Source organism: Misgurnus anguillicaudatus, chromosome 14 (assembly GCF_027580225.2).
Source record: "Misgurnus anguillicaudatus chromosome 14, ASM2758022v2, whole genome shotgun sequence".
In the NCBI taxonomy this organism is placed as follows: Eukaryota; Metazoa; Chordata; class Actinopteri; order Cypriniformes; family Cobitidae; genus Misgurnus; species Misgurnus anguillicaudatus.
The window spans coordinates 24,669,300-24,693,643 of NC_073350.2; the positions used below are offsets into that span (position 1 = coordinate 24,669,300).

At 38.8% G+C, this 24,344-nt stretch overlaps 1 protein-coding gene across 4 annotated transcripts in view; it reads right to left on the reverse strand.

The window, feature by feature from the left end:
• Positions 1 to 24,344, reverse strand: part of arhgef10la (Rho guanine nucleotide exchange factor (GEF) 10-like a) — a 161,842-nt gene that overhangs the window by 18,798 nt on the left and 118,700 nt on the right. For all 4 annotated transcript variants that reach the window (XM_055183277.2, XM_055183279.2, XM_055183278.2 and 1 more), the window contains 3 exons: positions 15,338 to 15,549; positions 10,624 to 10,781; positions 3,988 to 4,130 (listed from right to left, as the gene is read on the reverse strand). In XM_055183277.2, coding sequence (XP_055039252.2) covers positions 3,988 to 4,130; positions 10,624 to 10,781; positions 15,338 to 15,549 — 513 coding nt within the window. The remainder of the gene's footprint in view (positions 1 to 3,987; positions 4,131 to 10,623; positions 10,782 to 15,337; positions 15,550 to 24,344) is intronic.

The window sequence follows — 24,344 nt, forward strand, 5'->3', positions numbered from 1 at the left end:
TGGTAGAGTCAGAATTTGGCAGAAATAAACAGAATGAGAACATGGATCCATCATGCCTTCATGCACTGTGCAGGCTGCTGCTGGTGGTGTAACAATGTTGGGGATGTTTTCTTGACACACTTTAGGACCCTTAGTGCCAATTCTGCATCATTTAAATGCCACAGCCTACCTGAGCATTGTTTCTGACCATGTCCATCCCTTTATGACCACCATGTACCCATCCTCTGATGGCTACTTGAAGCAGGATAATGGATCATGTCACAAAGCTCGAATCATTTCAGATTGGTTTCTTGAACATGACAATGAGTTCACTGTACTAAAATGGCCCCCACAGTCACCAGATCTCAACCCAATAGAGCATCTTTGGGATGTGGTGGAACGGGAGCTTCGTGTCCTGGATGTGCATCCCACCAATCTCCTTCAACTGCAAGATGCTATCCTATCAATATGGGCCAACATTTCTAAAGAATGCTTTCAGCACCTTGTTAAATAAAATTCCACGTAGAATTGATACTAAATCAATATTAAAGACATCAAGGTTATCATAGAATGTTATGTAGAGTGATTTTTTTTTTCACAGACAGGGTTACATACAGTAGCATGAATACACTGTAAACAGTATATAAATACACAGCCAGATACTTTTTAGATCAGAGTCTGTTGGCATGGACTCCATTAGCTTCATCTGTGTCCTAGCTTGACACTCTTTCAACTAAACATTTATACAGGAAAGCTCACTTGTTGAAGGCTTTATCGTTTTATGTTGTTTGCTCTGCATACTGCAGACTCGTCCAACTATCCCGCTGCTTGTTTTCTCTGCAGTGGCGTGAGGGAAATGCTCTTTTAGCATTCCACATCAATAGCCATCTCGCTGCCACAAACCAGGATCATTGATTCAGGTCACAGGAACAAGGCGACAGGGGCGGAACTGCTGGCTGGAGTCAGGGGAGAGTCGAATTCTTACAGGCCCCATTGCTTATCCCACCGACAATGACATCATGGTACTCATTGCGAATCAGTGTACAAAGAAGGCAGACTTTCCTCCCCTCTCCTCCAGCTGCTAGGCCGGCATGGCTCCACAGGGAAAGGGATACAATGTAATCAGTGGAACGAAAAACAGCGCTTCCCCTGAACTGTGAAGGATCAAGCTAAACGCAGCAGGGCCCACTCACCTACCACTTGCCCAAATCTCTTCACTGATGGGCGCATCCAAAAAAAATCACAGAGGATGAAAGAGATGTTTGATTCTAGAGATAAAACCCAAGAAGGCAGGACTAAAGAAAGAGCTCAGGGTTATGGAAACCCATGGGGAAGATCCCCCAGGGCATGACTGAAACCGTAGTAGATTAGCACCTAAATTCACATCTGCTTTTAAAATTAATATTAGGGATCTAACTAACAACTAAATATAGGTGTAAAGGGTTCCAAAATGTTTTACTAAAACTATGATGCTGAGAAGCAAATATTAAAGTCTGGGTGTAATATATAAGACATATAAGCTCATAACTTTGTTCATGCCAAACATTTCCCTTGAAAGTATATCTGATGCTGGACCATAAAACCAGTCATAAGTAGTATATTTAAAGAGTTTGGTTACAAAACGCAATAAATCCATTTTGACTCATTTCTGTAAAAATGTGTTTTCTATACCAAGAAAGTGACGAGATGAAAAACACTATTTTCAGTTACAAACTTTGACATACTGTAGCATCTTTAGGTAGTGATTTTCAAGGATTTATTATAAAAACTGATAATTTTTTGCAAAATGCAATAAATCCACGAAAAGCTTTTAAGAAAAAAAATGCTATAAATCTACTGAATCAATATATAAATGTGCATTCATCTTTGTCATGTTATATTCATTTAGTTGACTAGTGGTATACACTGATTAAAAAATAAACATTAATGGCATTAATCAAAAAACTTACTTTGTCATATTAAGAACACTGTCATTGCTGCTGTCATCATTGAGACGTCGTCGCTAAACTTTTTTGACAGCAATCAGCTGTAAAATGTTTTGGTCCTGCTCGATTTTTCTGTGGCCCGAGTGCCTCTCAGGTAAATTGTTCGATTTTGATGGCTTACGTTTCTTCCCCGCCACAGAAAACCACCACAGGTTTATTAATGCCATCAAAAGTATTATTTTGTTTTTGTTTGTTTATTGATCGCGAAGTACAAAGTAGATGAGGAAAACTACGATTCTGTGTGTATTCAACGTGCCGCCATTGTTGTTTACAATACGTGAAATGGTGCACTGTGATTTGTTGAGCGGATTTATTGCATTCTGCAGAGAATGAGGATTGCAGTTTATCGCGTTTTGGAAAAAAGTGAGCAGAATAACATGGCGGATATCAGATTTTGCGTAAAATTAAGAATTTACTTTTTAATACTGACCTGATACAATACTGATTTTGGCGGTAACTCATTTTTTTTTTTAATGCCGTTTATCGCGTTTTGAAACCAAACTCTTCATTTATAGCAATAGCCAACAATACAAATACAAAATTATATATATGAAGAGTTTCGTTGCATTTTTGTCAAAACACGTTTATTATTATGTTATCATGTTATTAATTTATTTTATGGTGCTACTTAGCTTGTATTTTTAAAGTTATGGTTTAAATCAAAACAAACCAACTGCAGTTGAATTGATATTAATTGGAATACACAACCAAAAAACGAGATTTCTGAAAAAAAATAGTTTTGCAACGAAACTCTTCATATTTTTTGGGCCAAAAATCATTAGGATTTTAAGTAAAGATCATGTAACATGAATGTATTTTGTAAATTTCCTACCATAAATATATAAAAAAAATTATTTATCATTAGTAATATGTGTTGCTAAGGCCTTTATATGGACAACTTTAAAGGCAACTTTCCCAATATATAGATTTTTTTGCACCCTCAGATTGCAGATTTTCAAATACCATCTCGGCCAAATATTATTTAATCCTAACAAACCATACCTCAATGGAAAGCTTATTTATTCAGCTTTCAGATGGTGTATCAACCAAAATAAAAAAAGTACCCTGATGACTGTTTTTGTGGTCCGGGGTCACATAGTTATAAATTGATGTCCTGTGCAGATTTGGTTGTATAGACTTAGGAAGGATTTAGGCTGCTTTGGCAATGCAATGTAATATCAAGTTTGAGACTGATTTTAGTTTTATTATTCAATATAAAATAATCAAGTTTATATCCAAAGCTTGTCTTGTCGAGAGACCCACCCTACAAAATCTGAACTTGGGAGAAACAGCATGTTACTACCATAGAGTGTAAAAAAAGATGGACGACACCAGTTCACTCTCTTCCATTGGTGAAAAGTGAAGCCGCCAGTGTCCTGAAATGGCGCTGACATCATGAGTCTGCGCAGTAGTGATTTCAGGACCACTCCTGCAAAGTAGTGAGCAGGAAGTAAAGCCACAAAATCAAGGCCCCGCCCTCTCTCTCGCAGAATGCACATATCACAGCTGTCAATCATGACGTGACACCACCGTTTTTTTTAGAATTTAATAAATAACTAAAAGTCCAATTGAATAACATGTGGAAGGTGGGGTTTATGATCTATACTAGGACCAGTCACTGGGGGGCAATCGAGATGATTTGGCTTCACTTTTCAGGGCTTGTGCGACACGCTTGTTTACAACAAGGTGTAAACGACAATCAGTCTCGCGTGGCCATCGGTTCACCCGGGACGGATGTTAATAGCAGGTGTAAACAGGACTGACAGAGCTATTTACTCATCCTGTGTGGTTCAGAAGTGTGAAAAGAAACAAAAATCCCAAAGGAGGTACCTCGGCCACAGATACCAATGGATAGCAACATCTCTTATTGATCTTCACACACAAGCTAATTTGTCAGCCAGTGCTGGCCAAGTTTCCATGAAGCGACTTTCTCATAAATAGGTCTCTGCTTTCTCATTCGCTATTTTGAAATTAGGTATGAACGTATATCAGAATGTGTAGTGATTAAAAATGATAAGCTTACCTGAGTGGACAGGCTGGACCCTTGAATTACAGTAACTGTGTTTGCACAGCTTGCCCAGACAGAGTCCTCTAAAGCGAGTAGCGCCCTGACAGGATCTGAACCAACGGTTACTTTCCTACAGCTGTCTGGGTTCCATAGTTCCCCTACAAATGAAAAAAAAATCAGAAGAGCATTTATCTTTTCTGAGAGGACTGAAGTGTCCACAATTTTTGGTAATTTCGGTTTGATCTGGTTTAGGTCCCCGAAATATTTCACTTTGCCTGTCCCTAAGTCTGAACAGAAAACCACATGGGTACAGAACACAATGTGACAAAATGCCTTGCTTAAAGGCAAATCACTAATCCTTTCTGGTGGAACGTTTTAAATACGGCCAAAGATAGTCGATGCTAGTAAATTAGCATGTTATTTTTGAAAAATGAACGCTTTAAACAGCAGAGCGACGAAAATGTGCTGCATGCCAATTTTACTCATTTTGCCCGGAGCGAGCTACTTAACGTAAATTGGTTTCATTAATACTCAAGAACAAATCCTTGTGTTTGCGACACAAACATGTATGAAATGGAACAGGATAATTCCTGGCTACGTTTTAAAAACATACAATAACAGAAAGCATTGCAAAAATATAATTGTGGACTGCATATCTCACCCTAAAAAATGTCCTAACTGCGGCATGTTGTGTAATCCACTTTATATGTGCTCAATAAAATATTTCTCCCTCTACTACATCCTGAACACACAAGACTTTAGGTTTTAGTTGCTTGCCCTGCGTTGCAGCCACCATTGACATCACTATGGGATGGTTTACATGTGGTTTTATTTTGCTTTTTACCTCCTTGCAGTACGCTAATGAAGCAAAATTAGAGAGGGAAGCGCAGCGAGCCATTTAATTAACATTTCGAGTTGTTTATTTCTGCCTTTGAAACCAGAATAGCTTCACAATGACTTCCGACTTCCTCAGGTTAATTGCATGGCATATTCAAAATGTCAGTCTTCCCGCGTCTTTCTTTGCTTATGCTTTGATAACATCCCCACAGACACTCGTACTCACATGAAGGCGATTCAGATTCTCCAGTTCAAAGCAGAGAACCTTCGGGAAAATGAACGTACCGTAGTATTGTAGTACATTGCTGGAAAAAAGGTCAAAAAATGTACGGCCAGCTGTCACTATATGTACCATTAGTTGCAGATATGTATTTGGTAGCAATATGTGTACCAATAAGATACAAATATATGTAACTTTAAGGGTACTAATACAGTACACAGTCTTTGGTACAAATATGTACCACCAATGGCACTTTTCCATTGCATGGTACCCTACGGGTCAGGTAGTGTCAGCTCACCTTACTTGGTTAGCTTTTCCATTGAGTTTAGTACCACTTATAGGATTATAGGCGTGTCGTTATATTTGCGCTGCCTACTGCCGTGACATCATACAAAAAGTGAGAGCGAGCATCATTGGATTGCAGTGTTTCCCATACATAATTTATTTGTTAGTACGCCACAAAATCAAAACTAACCACCACAAATTGATGTTTGCAGATCGTATTTATCACTATACATCTGTTTCTGTACAAACACACGCCAGGTCAGTAGAATGGATGTGTCACGGATGTGCTGCCACAAACAGCAAGGAAACACTGGTATGGTGTTCCTGATTCTCAGCCTGCGGATATTTTTCACCGCTAAAAGGGAGTTTGGAATCTTACAACAAAGCACAGATGACAACAGGCTTGCTCGAGACAGCGTAAGCATGAATGTAAAGCTAATCTTACGTTCAGCCATGACGCTGTTAGTGACGATTCCCTCAGACCAATCAGTCATCTTCAGTGTTTTCAAGTCACATTTTAGTATCAGCTCAGCTCGCTTGGAACCCCAACCGAGGTGGTACAAAAACAAGTATCGAGTTCCACGTACTGTACGAAGTGGAAAAGCCCCCAAAAGTAAGCTGACCTGACCCGTGGGGTACCATGCAATGGAAAAGCGCCATAAGGTACTAAATGATACACTTTTATGGCGCTTTTCCATTGGATAGTACCCCACGATTTGGTTTGGGTCGGGGTCAGCTTACTTTTGGGAGCTTTTCCACTGGGTGCAGTACGTAGTACCCAATACTTTTTTTAGTACCACCTCGGTCGGGGGTTCCAAGCGAGCCAAGCTGATACCAAAACGTGATGCGAAAACACTGTAGATCACTGATTGGTCTGAGAGAATCGTCACTATCAGCGTCATCACTATAATGTAAAAGATTAGCTTTATCTTCATGCTAGCTTGCGCTGTATCGAGTAAACATGTTGTCATCTGTGCTTTGCTGTAAGTTCCCAAACTCCATTTTAGCGATGAAAAACATCCACAGGTTGTGAATCAGAAACACCATGACAGTTTTTTCCAGCCTTGCAGTTTGTGGCACCACATTTGCGACGCACACATCTACATATATGCAACTTAAATGAGGCTCAGCGGAGCGCGTCGACTGACACCACGGGTGTTTGTACAGAAACAAGTCATGTGAGACAGAGATAGTGATAAACGGCATGTGCAAACATATATTTGTGTTGGTCAATTTTAATTTTGTGGCGGACTGAGAAAAAAATAAATGTATGGGAATGTACAACGACGCTCTCACTTGTATGATGTCACAGCAGTAGGCAGCACAAATATAATGACACACTTAAAATCCCTCCCACTTCGAAGTGTTACTAAAATCTATGGAAAAGCTAACCAAGCCAAGGTGAGGTGACCTGACCCGACCTGACCCAAACCAAACCGTGGGGTATATGCAATGGAAAAGTGCCATTAGGCACAAAGATGTACTTTTTGAAAGAGTCCAGCCACACGGACAGCTAGGGTACATATTTTGACCATTTTTTCTGATATTGTATTAGCATACTCCCTTATTTTACCGCACCAATGCAAAAATGCGCAAGGGTATTGCGCGCGTGTATTTTCTTTAAATTTATGATTTTTGAAGTTAGACATCTCATTATTATACATATTAATACACACTGTTGATTATGTACAACAAAATGAACCCAACCATACTGCATTACTGTTTCCAGGGAAAATTAAATACAAAGAAGTCTCCCCCGAAGCAATTCTGCCATGGTTATACTTTACAAAAACCTTATAATGTGAGACCCAAGAGTTTATTACAACATGAACTGTTTTGAGGGCAATGGATGAATAATTTGCGATGTGGTTTTGATGAAAAAAATAATATCCCTTGTACTTCCTTGGGAATACCTTTGACGCACTGCATATCTGCATAATTAATCTTACTTTCCACTTCTGTGGAGGTAATTCCTTGTTGACAGTGAGGTAAGTATTGCGATGTGATAAACCCATTGTGCCCGTGCCACATCTATCACATCCTGAGTTCTGCATGCTCGCCCGTGACCCGCTGTCATTAACCCGCACTTACTTACACCAAACGAACACACGGGCACAGGCAGAGGACAGACTTGTGAAGTCATAAATTGCTTTGAAGGTAATCCCGAATCCCGTCTGCTTTCTATCTAACTAATACGGCCCCGAACAATCTTATCATCCCTGTCTCATCTCTGAATGCATTCGGAGTACATGACAGAACTAATATCTCTCACATACTCACTGAGGCATTCGGCTTACAGGGGACGGGAAAAACATCCGTGAATGTTTGAATGGAAGGTTGATGAAAGAGCAAATTGAACACGGGGACTATCAGATCCATTTGTACAATTAATTTGATTTGATTACCCTTTCACTCTATAGAGTCCTTTTCATTTGGGAACATATTAATAATTACCCCTCTTAATTATCCCACCCATTTAGTGTTTAATCCCATTAGTGGGGAAAAGGAAAGAAAAAACATACCGATCGTAACTGTCCATTTCTCTGCTAATGTGATAAAGCTAAATCCGAGCTGATTATTGGCTCTACACAAACACCTGCAATGTATAGAGAATGAATGGGCTTTGTTCTGCATAATAAATGGATGAAAAACTATACACAAACACCCTTATGTAAATTATCAAACAAATTCGTGTTTACCAGTGGAAACTACATTCACAATTAACTGGCATTAAAGGGATAGTTCACCCAAAAATGAAAATAATGTCATTAATGACTCACCCTCATGTCGTTCCAAACTCGTAAGACCTCTGTTCATCTTCGGAACACAGTTTAGGATTTTTTAGGTTTAGTTCAAGAGCTTGTTGACCCTTCATAGAAAATCTACGTACGGTATACTCCATTTCCACAAAGGTAATAAAAACATCATCAAAGTAGTCCATGTGACATCAGTGGGTCAGTTAGAATGTGTTGAAGCATTGAAAATACATTTTGGTCCAAAAATAAAGACTTTATTCAGCATTGTCTTCTCTTCCGCGTCTGACTGAAGTCACATGACTGCAGTGACGCGGAGGACGTGTTATCCTTAGACATGTTTGCAAAGTTTTTTTTTCCAAACTTACAGCGTGCGTCTCCCTCAGACTGTAAATGAAGCCTGGGTGCACAAAAAAAAACAGCTGGGGCGCACCATATAACACGTCAGCCATGTCATACGTCATATGCATCACTGCAGTCACATGACTTTAATCTCACGCATGTGCTTCACAATAGACGTGGAAGAGAAGACAATGCTGAATATGTTATTTTTGGACCAAAATGTATTTTTAATGCTTCAACACATTGTAACTGACCCACTGATGTCACATGGACTACTTTGATGATGTTTTTATTATCTTTCTGGGCATGGACAGTATACCGCACATAGATTTTCAATGAAGGGTCAACAAGCTCTTTAGACTAAATATAAAACATCTTAAACTGTGTTCCGAAGATGAACGGAGGTCTTACGGGTTTGGAACTACATGAGGGTGAGTCATTAATGACATTATTTTCATTTTTGGGTGAACTATCCCTTTAAGCAGATCAATAAAGTTATATTTATGCAATTTTTCAAAGCGACAGTGCATTGCAAAGTAAAGGGGCACACATTACGGCTATTCTTACAAGTCTCAAGTGTGTCTAGAATGTGTCTGTAAAGTTTTAGCTCAAAATACCCCCAAATCATTTGTTATAGCATGTAAAAAATGCCCCTATTTTATCCCTTACCAACAGACAAGCACTTTTGGTTAAAAATAGATCTGATTTCTGTTAATTTATAGTCTGAGACAATAGTATTTTTAGCTGCATAAGATAAGCGCTGCAATGTGCTAACAAACACATTTAGAAAAACTTTTGGGTAAGATTAACCAGTCAGTCAATCAGTGGCCATGCACTGTTAACCCAGAAATTGTCTTTACTCAAACAATCAAGGAAAAATCATTAATATTTTCTGTTTTGAAGCCAAAGCTTAAAAAGTTTAGTTGATTTAACTGTTAACCTTACAAAATCTATTAAACTAAAACATTCAAGTAAAAATAACTTAAAATTATTAGTTCATGTTGTGAGGAATACCCATAATCCTTTGCGCCTGACTATTTAGATTATTTTTTGCTTTTTCACAAATTAAAAACTGATAAGAACTTTCTCTATTCAAATATTTGTTAATAAAATGTCATATAGGTTCAAGCTCTTATATTATTGATGTTGTTTTGTTGTAAATTATAATTTTGTGAAGTCACCATTCAGGTGATCAGTGTTTCCGTACATGAACCCTGTTTAGAACATTTTATTGTATTTCTCTCCACTGTACTTACAATGTATGTCAAAACACATGTTTTGTGTGTTTCTGTGGAGAATCACGTTTATTCAATGATTGACTTAAAGTCAGTCATTAATTTTTGTTATAATACCATTTATAACATCAAAAGTAATATAAAGTGATAAAAACTAAAGTTATATGCAACAGGTTTCCTCACACATTTCTAGTAATGTCATCTAATCTGGGTTAAGAGTGCATTGGAAGAAATTAAAACATTAAGTACATTAAACTTAAAATTAATTGTTATTTCAACCAGGCAAAAACAACTTTTTTAGGGCAATGAGTTTCAATAAATTTTTTAGGTTCAATCAACCTGTATGGGCTTACAGTGTGGGCTGGACTTTATCAGTGTGATGTCACATTAAGATGAATCAAAACAGCATATCTAATGAGACTGCTTTGGTTTAATGTGGATTGAAAAATAATTAGAGGGTGGATTGTTTTCATTGTAGGGTTGTTGTGTTCACACACTGCCAACACACATTTATGTCTTTGTAAAATTGGATTTTGCATAATATGTGCCCTTTAAAAGTCAGAATTCACTGCGACTTTATTTTATGTTACAAACAATTTTTGAGATTTCTGCTTATTCGTCATGCAGTTGGTGCTGTTGTGATTGCACGCAGTTGCGATAGCTGCCCTTAGCAGTTAGTTAATTATTTGTTAGATACAATGCATGAATAAATAAAACACGCTGTGTACAAATGATGCGGGGAACCAGCTCTGCCTCAATGGTAAAACAGAGAAAAGAGCTTTTGCTATCATTCATTGTTTATTTGCTTTGGTCTGGCAATGTATTTTGTTTCCCAACGAAAAAATACATGATAAGCTACAACAACCATTGCCTTTCTCTGAAGTAGTTTTTTTCCGAATGCACTTTAGTGTAGGATGCAAAAGAGAAACATCAACTCCGCAGCAATATAATGAGACATCAGTAGTGATGCAATTCGTACCTCTGTGATGTCTCTCGTACACCATCAGCGTTCCATCCCTCAGGCCAGCAAACAGAAAGTTTCCGGAGTGTTTCAGACACAGAACTGGACAGCCCTCGGGGTTACGTAGGGTCAGGAGACAGTGAGCAGCCGTGTCCATGCTACCGTAGACCTGGATGCTTGATGAGAAAAACATGAGGATGTTTATGCTTGTAAGGGTTTTAAGGAAAGAATACAAATTGCAATGCTTTTGTGTGTAAAGAAAGTCTCTGAATCGCCAATTGAAGGCAATCTGAGAATATTTTTCACATCCGTCATGAATGATTCAACTCTTGATTCAAACATTCACAGTGATTTTTCTGAAAGAAAATTATTTAATTTGTGTCAAAATGATTGCAGTTCAATTTCTCTACAAATAGAAAACTATCTGAAAGATGGATAATTTAATTTAATAAGGAGGTAAACTTCAACTGCAAAAAAGCACTGAAACTGCACTTAAAGCTGTGAACATACTACACAAAGGTGCATTTATACAGAAATAACAATGAAAAATATTTGAACATTTTTCCCTAGGAAAAATATTATTTAATATTGTAAATAAAAATATACTAATAAATAAGTGTTCACCCGCCAACCCCTATTATCATATTTCTTTACCATAATTGCACTTCCTGAGGAGCTATGAGGTGTATATTGTTATCGTAACATCTTTTTGGCATACTACTTTTGGGCACCGGTGAATATCGATACTATGCAGGATGTCTGATGTTCACTATAGTAAAATGTAGGGGTGACCCCGAATAGTCGAAGATTCGATGCATCGATAGGAGAAGCCTGATTCGAATACCAATCTCACAGTCGAATCGTCGCAGATGTGTTATGAAATGAGGATCCTTTAATTTTGGCCGTATATGGGGGCACCAGGGCCGGATTAACCATACGGGCAACTGGGCAATTGGCCAGGGGCCCAAGACCTCCAAAGGGCCCAGGGCAGCAAGGGCATGAGCAAAATACTGTATTTGGTAATCTCTCGCTGGCCGCTTTATATTAAACAAACGCGGGATTTTGCGCTGCAAAGAGAGACGCTGCAGCGCTGCCTATTACTTTGAACGTGAGTTGAGAGCGGTTGAGTCTCATGCGACCTGACCAATGAAGAGAGGGCCTCAGGTTAAGACCCTCTCCTCATTGGTCACTCCGCATGAGGTGGGTGAGTCAAAGGTTCGCCGAGCATTACGTGACGCAAGGCGTTAGTAAAATTAAAAAAGGAAAAGGACATCAGAAACGCAGAAAATGTAAAGTATAAACAGTGGTGTAGTCTACGTGATACGCAGGTATCTGCGCGATCCTATCGGCATATGAAATCAAATTACTATAGCGGCGCGAAAGTGACTGGGGAGCAGAGAACCTACAGGCGAGTGACAGCTAAGTAGCGCGAGAGTGATTCCAGTTATCACATGGAGAAATCTGCTTTGAATCGCTCTCGCGGTACTTTGACATCACCAATTGGTCTGCTTATCGCCAAATGAAGTCAAACATGCAGTGTAGCTGCTCACGCGACACTGTCAACAAACCAACCATGAGGAGTAAGTTAGTGAACGAGGGGAGCAGTGCACAACATAAATTCCGGAGAGTTAACAACGCACATGTGAGTAAACAACATTTAAATCATCAATCCAGTTTATTACTTTATCTGGAAGTAAGGCTCCAATATAATAAAATAAGCCCGTGTTTATGTCCTGATGGTTTTTAGCTGCCTTCCAGCATGTTTGCTTGTGCTTCACAGTGTTAAACTTACTTTCCCTGTGTTCATTTATATATCTACGTTCAAGATGTAGCCTATATGATCTTAAACTTCTGTGAGGAAAATCATGTCTGCGTTGATGTTCAGTTCAGACTTGCAAATTAAAGATCATTTTCTTCACTTTGGTTTGGGTGTCTAATATTAGGCTATATGATGGTCTTGTAACAATAATTAATAAAAGCCTATTTTCATTTTTAGACAATGCTTGTATATGCAAAAAATAAGCTTTTTATATCAACGACTATGCAAATTAGAGTTAATCCATGGTCATCTTAAATGTGTATTAATTAAAAGGTTCTGTCAAGTGAGCTTCGGTCAACGACGAGGACAACTCAGCTAAGTTAGGCAGGACTTTTCTACACCGCCAGCTTACTTTTACAGCCCGGAGAATATACAGATGCTGATGTGTTTAGTTTTCATAGCATCATATGTGAGTGAATGTCTTTGATAGGGGACATAGTAGTGCATTTGTATGAGCATTTAAATATTTGTAAATCTAAATACACCTGATGACAGTTAGAATTTGAAGTATTGAGTATATGTACTGTATAATACAGTAATATATTCTGTATATGACCATATTATGGTGATCCTGGGGTCGTGATGATGGGGCCCTTGAATATTGTTGCCCAGGGTATAACAAAGTGTTAATCTGGCCCTGGGGGGCACTGTGCACAACTCTGATTTCACATATAACAGCTTTCTCCCAATATATTAATATACATCATATTATTATAATTCTGCAAATAATATGTGAAGTATCAGCTTTCAATAAATATTTTTAAAATGCGTTAATAAATCAAGCAACCCCTGTGATCGGGCTACACGTCCATAAGAGGTTCCTATAAACCATTGCCTCTTTGTTTCTACATTTAAAAGAAAAAGCTGGCAAATTCTGGCTATACTTTCATTCTTTTAATAATTTCTTCATTTTATTTTATTTTATTTATAAATCACTCTTGGTTATCTGATTTATCTATTTGGCTTGTGTTTTGTTTTCGTGCACTTGAGGCATTTTGCACATTTGTTCTGCACTTTGTTACTTCTGACCTCATTTGTCATTTTTTTTGGTCATGACTGCTTTGATTTATCTCCAAATTAAATAAAAACACTGAATTAGCAGAGGTTTCCAAGGCAAGATCACCTTTGTTATATTTTTAGGTTTAGTTATCAAAATGTTTTTTGTGTGATGTTTTGTAGATCGTGGCTTTAAAATGTTATGAGGAATAATTAAACAAATGTTACCTTACATTTTACCTTAAAAATATATAAATGCATCATCAGTTTTGTCTTCGTTCATCACTTGAAAGACAGTTTTTGGTCACTTTATCAGAAAGTTGTTTATGTGTGCTGCTTGTGAAAGAAAATAAAAGTTATCAATTTGTACCTGGTCTGACCCCCCCCAACCCATGCACACACACACATAGATGATTCGACTATCGGTCGACTATGATAAGATTCGACAATTTTGATTCGAATATGTAAATCCTTAGTCGAGGACAGCCCTAGTAAAATGACAATATTTGATACCTTTGACTATAGGTATCCATGTGATATTATTCATTTTTTGTGGAAATATTGCATCATTTAAATTATTGTATTATTTTAATTATTACTTTTGTATTGCGCTATTATTAAAAAAAATCTCAAGTTTAGTTTCATGTGCTCACGTGAAACTTTTGCGTGCTCACGTGAATCTTTTGCGTGCTCATGTAAAACTTTCACGTACTCACGCGAAACCTACATGTGCGGATTTATTTTTTAAAGTTTAGTTTTGCATGTGCACGGGAAAATATCGCGTGCGCACGTGAAACTATCGCGTTCGCACACGAAACTAAACTTTATTTAATTTGTTCTCCATGTCCCCTTAGGGGCTCCGTAATAGGCAGTGTGTTCTGGGTCGTTAGGGATGGTAAAAATGTAATATATATATATATATATATATATATATTAAATATGAAATATAATTAAAATATAATAAATAAAAATTATATTTTTATAAATAATAACATTTATTTTTTGAATAAAAAGAAAACAAAAAATCAGCTTTAGTATGCACTACATATAACTCATCTAAACATTTATGATAGAACATTGCCTTCAGTAATAGCTTTCCTTGTTTGTATTCATAAAATAAACACATACAAAGACTGCAGGGCTTTAGCTGTCACCTGTTGCTTATCTGTGTACACTGTTAAGTGGAAATCTTTCTTACATTTCCATTTAATTGTCTTTTAATCTCCTTCTCTTCTGATTAATAGTTTGCCTTTCTGTCCAATTATTTACCTTATTGCTCCAAACAAACAGCTGTTACATTAGTTCTGGTTACCGCTTGATTCTCACATACAGCCAAGTGAACAGGAACCAAGTTAAAGTATGATTGACATGAATGAAGTTTAAAGGGATAGTTTAAAATAATGCTCATGCTGTTACAAACCTTTATAAATGTCTTTGTTTTGCTGAAAACAAAGGAAGATGTTTTGAGCAATGTTTGTAAAAAAGTCATTTTTGAGCACTATTAACTTCCATAGTATATTTTTTCCTACTATAAAAGTCAACTGTGCTCCTGTTTCCAGCTCGATTACAAAAATATCACATCATGAATATTGATACCAATGAATGTGATGAATTAGAGAATTATTTACTACATAAATATGTAGTAAAAATTTATGCCATTCCAGCATCTATGGATAAATTAATGGCAAGAGACAACTAATCTACACACAAGTTAATCTATACACAAAGGACGTGGAAGTAAACCCCCGCTGACAGATGAAAAACTCCTGAACCAGCCAAGCCTCTAACCGGGGAGCATCTCTGGGGACCTCCACATAGCCACTGTGCCGCTCCCATTCATTTCTTTTCAATCCAATGCAATGACCTTAAAGTTTCTTTACTGTATATTCAGATAGAGGAACGCAATGTTCATTTTACCTTCCATCATCAAGACCCACACAGATAGTGTTTCCAACTCCAGTGGGATCGTAAGGTCCGGTTTCATTGTCCTCTGAAGGGCTGGGCTCAGGAACATATTCCAAACACAACACTCGAGCTCCCATCAGGACGGTTTTTACAGGCCGAGGCGTGGGTCTGTTTAAGGAGAAGATGTCCACTTGACCTTGAGTGGAATCACCTCCGCTAGCTACCTACAAAGACAGTGGAAGACAACAACAGTCTTCATTGTTTTCATTTGTATGGAAATTGTAATTTGTTTGTATTAAACACCTTTAAGTCTTTTCTTTCAGTCATGGAAGTAAAATTAGCAGGCTTTTAATTGCTGTAAATGGAAGGATAGCCTAAATAATCAGTGTAATCTCAAAAAATAATTTACAAATATGGAAGAAAAGGTTTGTACTCTAAAAATACTTAATTTGTAACAAACAGGAGATAAAGAATTTAGAAACATGTCGAAAGCCGATTCCGAAACGTTTCAGCACTCAAGCTGCATTCACACCAGCAGTGGTAGAGGCGTCAAGCGCGAGTGATTTCAATGTTAAGTCAATGTGAAGACGCGTTGACGCGCGTCTGGAGGTCTCGCAGCGCAAATGAGGCATTTAGCGCGGTGCGGTAGATGCGATTCCGCCTCATTTGCGTGTCTATTTCGCGCAAAAGGCTCAAATTGAGCTTGCAGCGGCAAACGCGCTAGTTGAAAATTTTTTACTTTGACGGAAAAACACGCCGCGTTAACCAAACAGGAGCTTGCTCTAGTAACGACGTGATTACAGGAAGTGAGCGGAGTCGCAGAAGCCTATGGAAGGCCCTCCCATGACGCGAATTTCCGTGTGAATGCCTCGATGACTAGAATTTCACGCGCGGTTTTGTGCGCGAATCAAACGAGTAAACTCAAAAATGTTCAAGCGGCAAAATGCATTTTCTGGATGCAAGTTTCTTTCTATTCGACGTTTCACATGGTACGCAGCCAATGGCAAAATCACCCGCGTGGCTACAGCTTTTCTTGTGTAGTGCGTTATGTGCAGCACTTAGTGCAAATACATTTATCTTCAATGGCACCTGCCTTGAAGAGCCGTGTTCGCAAAAGGGGCAGGATTTTGGGTGCACAAGCAAGACATGCAGAGCGACTCCGCCCCACCTCTGTAACTGCCCACTTTTTGCCGCTTTCAGCACATATCCTATTGAAAATGAACTAGAAACTCATGACTGCGGCATTTAAAACGTCCCTAATACTGTAGCTCAGTTGGTAGATCATTGCATTAGCAGTGCAAAAGTTCATGAGTTTGATCCCAAGTCACTTTGTATGAAAGCATTGCCAAATTCAGTAAATATAAAAATGTAAATGTATCTACAGCCCAGATGACTGGTTTAAAACCTAGCAGTAAAACCGAGTACCCATGAGGAAATCATGAACATCTGGAGGTCTCTGCACAAGAGCGAGTGCCATTGAGATGAATGGGAACGCTAGCTCCCTCCAGGCATTATAGACCTCCTTGGAGCAGATAGATAAAGGATATAACACAAAAAGGGGGGTAAATGTAAAATAATCTTTCTGTTTTCTGACACTTCCAACCATTTCGTTGGCTTCGTGCTTTTACTTACAATGTAAGAAATTTGATCAATGGCAATGGCAGCAAACCCTTTCTTTCACTTCCTGTATACTTTAATACTTCCCAGCTCTGATACTGTATTTCTGTCTGCAATTTCATATGAGATAAAATCACATATCTCGTCAAATCAGCCTCATGGCCTTCTGCTTTATAATGTCTCTAAAATTCATACACCATCACCCCTAATGCATTCTTAGTGTCAGCTCAATAACTTCAAACATCTTTGGGTGAAACCCCAGGGATCTTTTCATCACCGAAGAAGAGATAAAGGTTGGGGTAGAGAGAAGTCTTTGAAAGACGATGAGCTGTTTGACAATGGAGGGTCTCCTTTGGGCTGATGATTGATCGCCTTCTTAAAACAGAGAACGAGATGACAAACCCTATCCTTGGTGAAATTACATGCAGTTGACAGAATAAGTCTTCAGCTCATAAATCCATCTACTGATGTAGGTTATCCCCCATTTATTCTCCTACCAGAGGCCTGGGGTTACTTTCAAATTCAAACTCTTGTAACACATTTGAATTGTGTTGCATCATAAATTAATAACCCTCTTTTCGTGAAAAACAGCGTTTGTCCTCACTCCCGGCTGGGACTTCTCACACGGCTTTCTCGTTCATGCATAATGCAACGGGCGCAACCCGCTCACCATTAGAAATTAAATGAACTGATCAGCGTCACATCATATCTGCTGCACAAATTGGCTCGTCTCTTCTTGCACGGCACTAAACTGCTCCAACTACAAAATCCATACGAAAAGACTATTCCTGCTTTGAGAGGAGGTCTAACCGAGGGAGACAGACGGCTGAGTATAACAGAAAAATGCAAATGCAGACTTCAGGCTCATTATAAATGGCTCTTGTTTAGGGGCCATCATTCCTGATTACCATAGGATACTAAGCAGTAGGCCCAGCCAAGTGTACGGTAATCCTAACAAAAGAACGGGAACGGAGGGATGCTGTCGGACGGCAGCGATTAATTCTCACTCCGAGTCATGTTATGTGAGCAAAAGGCACAGGCTAAATATAGTCTTTAGCCTTCCAGTTTCCCCCTCCAATTTGCATGCAATCATTTGTCTGATTTGTATCAGAGTGCAGGATCTGGAAGGCTAAGGTCTCGTGGGCTGGGGAAAGCAAGGCAGCGCAAATAACGGCCTGTTGCGGTCGCGCAACGGGAGATAGGAAGGGCTTATCTTGGTTTTGGAAAATAACCGAATCCTCCCGCATTTTCGCGAACTCCGGCAGACTCTTACACAAGCGTAAATCCGTGTGCACACGAGCGCAAGACAAGCTACCTCCTCCTCTTTCGATTCAATTCCCCGTGGACTAGGTGGAATTACAGTTCCCTCACAAAATCATCAGTACTTGTTTAGAGGAGTGGATATCTGGAACCCTGCCCTGGACACAGCACAGTTTTTTGGCCAGAAAGCTGTGAAAACCAGTTTTAAAGCCAATGCTCTGGACAGCAGAGCATTAATTAGACTAAAATTGACTAAGAGGCGAGAGAGAACAGAGCTGGTTGGGGAACAGAACTTCATCTGTCTCGTTGTTTACAGTAGGCAAACTCTTTTGACACGTATGATGGAAATGGTGTGCACTGGATGAGTCAGGATAAAAAGTCGCTTGTTTTAAACATCGTAATTTTAAAGAAACAAGAGATAGTTTTAAAACGTCAAATCTAGCAGACCTTCACCCCTCCATCCTGGCTCTAAATATTTTTTGCGCAGGATTGTTACCACACACAAGTTACAAATGAATGACATTCTTTAAAACCTACGTTTTTTTTACACCAACATCATTAAAGGAAAAATATTAACACAAATGCTGTACTGAGAGATTCTTTCCTAAAAGAGACTTTGTCTTTAAGTTTAAAGTGTGTTGTTTGAAGGTTATACAGAGAGGCGGATGTAAAGACAGGTGGTGGGACATTGAATTAGGTTTTATTCAGAGCCAGACTCTATAGCATAACATCAATGTAAGTCTATGGGGACCGTCTGGATTTTGATATTTTGCTATGGGAAAACCGTAAGTCGGCTCAGTTTGAAAAAAATACAGCAGGCTGAGATTGAATATGCAGATTCTCTGTAGCTTTAAAAGTTCAGGAAAGTTTGTCAAAGCTATATGAAGCATACATAATTACTGTTTTTACATATTTGTACTCAAATATTTCCTGCAACACCTTTTTTGTCATTGTTTAAACGCAGCTCAATTGGTAGACACTACCAATGGCAAGGTCATGGGTTTGAATGGGACTTTTTTCAATTCAATTCAATTTTATTTATATAGTGCTTTTCATCACATGTAATTGTATCAAAGCGCTCTACTTTAATAGAAGCAGGGGAAAACACAGAAAAATCAGCAAAATTATAGCGTCTATGAATACGTTTTACAAGTGAGTGTGTTGATGATGTATCGAAGAGAAGAGGGTGCTAAGTTAAGCCAATGTTGGCTGACTCCCCGGGGTTAAAAAAAAACCTAGGAGAAAAACCTCCCGCACTTTTTTGGCGAGGAGGAAAAAAGTCCTAGGAGGAAAAAAATCCTTGGGAGACATATATGTAAATGAATAAGGAGATTAAACGGGTTTAGCCGGTTGGTCAGGCATCGGCTGGGCATCACGTTGAAGGATGGCCAGAAGATCAGTGGTGTGTTAACCTTCAGGGCAGCAGGAACTGGGTCTGTTTGTCTCAATGTCCTCGGGATCGAGGACGAGACGGAAAAAAACAAAATCCTATTAGCGTAGGGGACATTTGCATGTAAAGCAAGTGTCACACAGTGTTGTGGTTTAATATATGCTTTGGTCCAGATAGGCTAGCTATTGCGGCATTAGTATATTACCCAGACGAGTTATGTGAATGCTTTGTTCCGTACAGGCTAATTATTGCGAGATAAGTTCATTTATTAGACAAATTATGTGAATGCTTTGTTAAAGAGAAAAGTCTTAAAGGCGGAGTCCATGATGTTTGAAAGCCAATGTTGATATTTGAAATCACCTAAACAAACCCCAATAGAATCTGGACCTTCTGTTGATGGACCCGCCCCACACATACGCAACCCGGCAAGGATGTCGGTTAGTAGACACGCTCTTTACTGCTGATTGGCTATAAGTGAGTTTTGGTAGTCGTCCCGTCTCCTTTTCCTAAGCGTTTTTCAAACATCGTGCACTCCGCCTTTAAGTTTAGAGTTAAAGTGATCGACTGTGTCTGATTCTCAGACATCAGTTGGCAAATCATTCCAGAGCTTAGGGGCTAAGTAGGAAAAGGATTGACCACCTTTAGACACTTTTGATTTTCTAGGGATAGTTAAGAGACCAGAATTTTGCGACCGCAGTGTACGTAATGGATTGTATTTTGATAGAAAACGCATAACTTGTAAGCTATTTTGTATAAAACATCTACCAAATGCACAAATGTTAATGTTAAAATGGCGCAAACGTATTGGATACAGGGAAGCATTATAATGCTGGATGATCAACTAACCAAACAAAATTCCCAGGAAGAACATGATGTACGCAAGCAAAAAAATCAATAGACGAATTAGCCTTAGAGGTGAAAAAGCTAAGATGAGTGAATTTGGCGGATGACTGGCTGTCTTGCACTGATTAGAAACAATGTCATTATTTTGATCAAAGCAATAAGAAAATTCCCAGAAGCCCATCTTAGCGTGATCTGATTACTGTCACCGCTCATTTGAAACGCTGGCGGTGAAAACTGCCTGTTGTGAGAGAGGAATGAGATGACTTATACATTGAGATGTAGCAAATTACTACCATCATTTCCTTTTTCTCACATCTCTCAGTCTAGCGGAGTTCACTGAGGAAATGACACCTGCTATAGGCTGAAGGTCGCTTGATTGCTTAGGGGTTGCTGAAAACCTTGTAGACTTTTGATTATAGGCGTAAGGTCTGGTCCGCATTGCAGCTTATGATGGGTAGGCAATGCCATATAGACAGGATGAGGGAGATGATTTTTTGGGTGGGTTTATGCAAGATAGTTGCTACGTGAAATGAAAACCTTAATGGAAGACATGATTGCTTATACAGAAAACATTGAAGAAATAATGAAAAATATGAGCAGGCTTGGCAACAAGGATGTATGTCCTACACCTCATTTACAAGCATTAGAAAGTCAGAAAACAAGGCAGAAATGCTTTTTTTCATTAATATCAAGTTTGTTTGCTACTTGTGTGCTTCAAAATAATTTTAAGTATCTTTAAAGGCAAGGTGCATGATCTCTGAAAGCCAATGCTGACATTTTAAATCACTTAAACAAACACACCCTTACCCCAATACAATCTGGACCTTCTTTTGATAGACCCGCCCCACACATATGCAACCCAGGAAACGATGTGGGTTAGTAGACACGCCCCTTACTGCTGATTGGCTACAAGTGTGTTCTGGTACATGCCCCGACTCCCTTTTCCAAAGCGTTTCTCAAAAATCGTGCACCCCGCCTTTAAGCATCAAAATTTTAATGTTTAATGCTGCGTTTAGACCAGCCGCAGTAGAGGCATCAAGCACGAATGATTGCAATGTTAAGGGCCAATCTAATTTCTCTGTCTTCCCCTTCCCCTTTGTCTTCGTCTTCCCCTTGCCCCTCGAAACCGAGTACAGGGGAAAGGGGTAAGACAGATCGTTTGTCTAAAAAATGAGACACCACTTGATTACCGTTTGCGTCACGTTCCCGTGCCGCGAACTGCCTGCTACGTAAACAGACAAGCGTTGACAAACAAAGAAGATGCCGTTGTCTCAGGTTGTGGTATCGATTGCCTGGGCGGAGCTCAACAAATAGCGCATAACTTAGCTGCTAGCTAGCGCCTTAACTATCGATTCAAAACAAAAACATTACAATTAAAACCGCTTGAATATTTTATTAAAAGTATCATAAAACATGAGTGTCATAATATAATCTCAATTAAACTGCAGAAAATAGCGTTACTTTCATTTGTGCGACTCCTTGACAGTTTGACGTTCGTCAATAAAACGTCTTGATGCTGGCTCTCCTGAGATATTCCTACGTTAACGTTTACCCCTCTCTTTCAAGTGTGGTCCTTATCACACTTCGTTTCAAGGGCTATGTATCCCTACGCCTTGGCCATAGCCCTTGATCAAACTGAGAATTGAGACACCACTTCCCCTTGCATGAACGCGCAAAACCGAGATGAAGGGGTAAGGGGAAGGGGTAAGATAGAGAAATGAGACGCACCCTAAGTCAATGTAAAGACGTGTTGACGCATGTCTGGAGGTCTTGCGGCGCGAATGAGGTGTTTAGGGCGACGCAAATGAGGCGTTTAGCACGGCGCGGTAGCAATTCCACCTCATTCGCGCATCTAGTTTGCGCAAATGGCGCAAATTGAGGGTTGCTGCGGCAAACGTGCAAATGTAAAAATGTGAACTTTAGCGGAAAAACGTGCCACGTTAACCAATCAGGAGCTTGCTCTAGTAGTGACGTGATAACAGAAGCCCCTCCCATGATGCAAATTTCCACGTGAATGTCTCGATGACTAGAATATCACGCGCGAATGAAGCAAGTAAATTCAAAAAGTTCAAGCAGCAAACTAGATGCCGTAGATGTGAATTTGTACGCCTCAAACATGGCTGGTGTGAACCCACAGTAAAGATGCAATCCGTTACTTTTGCCTCTCTATCCGCATTTCTGTTCAAAATATAACACTGCAGTAGGGCTACACGATTATGGGCGAAATCATAATCATGATTATTTGGGTAAAATCACAATCATGTTTTTATTACACAGTTACTCAGTGACTTTGAAAACATGCTTTTATTTAACCTTTTTATTAAGTAAGTGTTGCAATAGGCTACACGTGTCAAAGCAGTGATGCCTTTGAAGTGCCTTACTCTGTACATCGTTCCAGCAGCACACAATACATATTTTAATCACACAATAATTGTTTTACATCGATTACATCGATGTTTTTTTTAATAGTTTGAATCAAAAAGATTAAATACGATTAATACGAAAAAAACGATTAATTGCACAGCCCTACATTGCAGGTTAATTTACATACTTGACCTTCCAACAAATTGTGACTTATAAATCATTATTATAGGCTTCCCGCTTTAAAATGGGGTAAGGTAATGAGACAGATTTCAACACATATTTGTATCCAGGGGAGAGCGGAGTAACTTTTCACACTGTCTAACATACATCACAATGGTATAAATCTCATACCAAATGAAAGAAAAAAATCTTGGGCAAATACTGTATGTTGTATTCATTACATTTTCATATCTTCATTTCATTATGAGGCTTAGAATATTTAGGGGTTTGAATAACCCGGGGTTAACTATTTCCAGTGTGAAAAGCATGTGCCGATTTGCCCCAAAATCATTAAGACAACTTGCCCCAAACTGACATGTGTGCTAATGTTGTGCTGATGTTGTTAATGTTATTGTCTCCTCTATTTTGTATAAAATGATAATTTTTAAAATTCATACCTAACAAAGTTGTATTGCATACAATTTTAAGTGCAAATGTTTTACTTTTTAAGCAAAAAAAAAAAACATTGTGATTATGTCAAACTAGAGCGATCTTGACCACATGTGAACACAAAGTTGACTATTTCATTTTTGAGATAGAGCCTCTAGTGTTGGAGTTACGAACAGTGTGACAACTTACCTATGTAACAACTAACCCCACTCTCCCCTAGTTGCTAAGATCTTTTCATTTTTAAAGAGCACCTATTGTCCGATTCACGATTTTACATTTCCTTTGGTGTATAAGTGTGTATTAGTACATGTTAACGATATGCAAAATTTACAAACCCAGAAGTAAACGATGACGCGAGTTAACATCTTCAATGTAAATCTCTTTTTTTGGACTACAACAAACACACGGATTGTAGGCAACAGTTTACTTCCTGGAATTGTAGATGTAGACAAGCCGACATAATCATAATTCCTCACAGCCTGTAAATTAACTCCTGATAGCATTGCATTGTGACCCAATCATTCAAACATGTTAAGCAGCGTCACATTTCCAGCTGACGTCAGAGATATTCAGACCAATCACAACGTTCAGATTAGCTGGCCAATCAGGGACACAGGGCTTTATAGATCGATGAGCTTGGTACAAAATCAAAGCGTTTGAGGAGGGCAGGGATATCTGGAGCTACAAAAATGTATGATATGTATAAAATAATGTGTTTTTGAACCATAAACCACACAAACACATTGTATTATACCAAATACACAAAATAATATTGTTTTTAGCAACGAAATATGTGCACTCTAACACAAAAACAGTTACAGATTGCTGCTTTAATGTCACTAAACTGGGAAACTTAGGAAGATGATTACTTCTTTCACTAAATCAGAGCTTGTTTAAAAGCTATTTACTGATTCAACAATCTGATTGGAGCTTGTC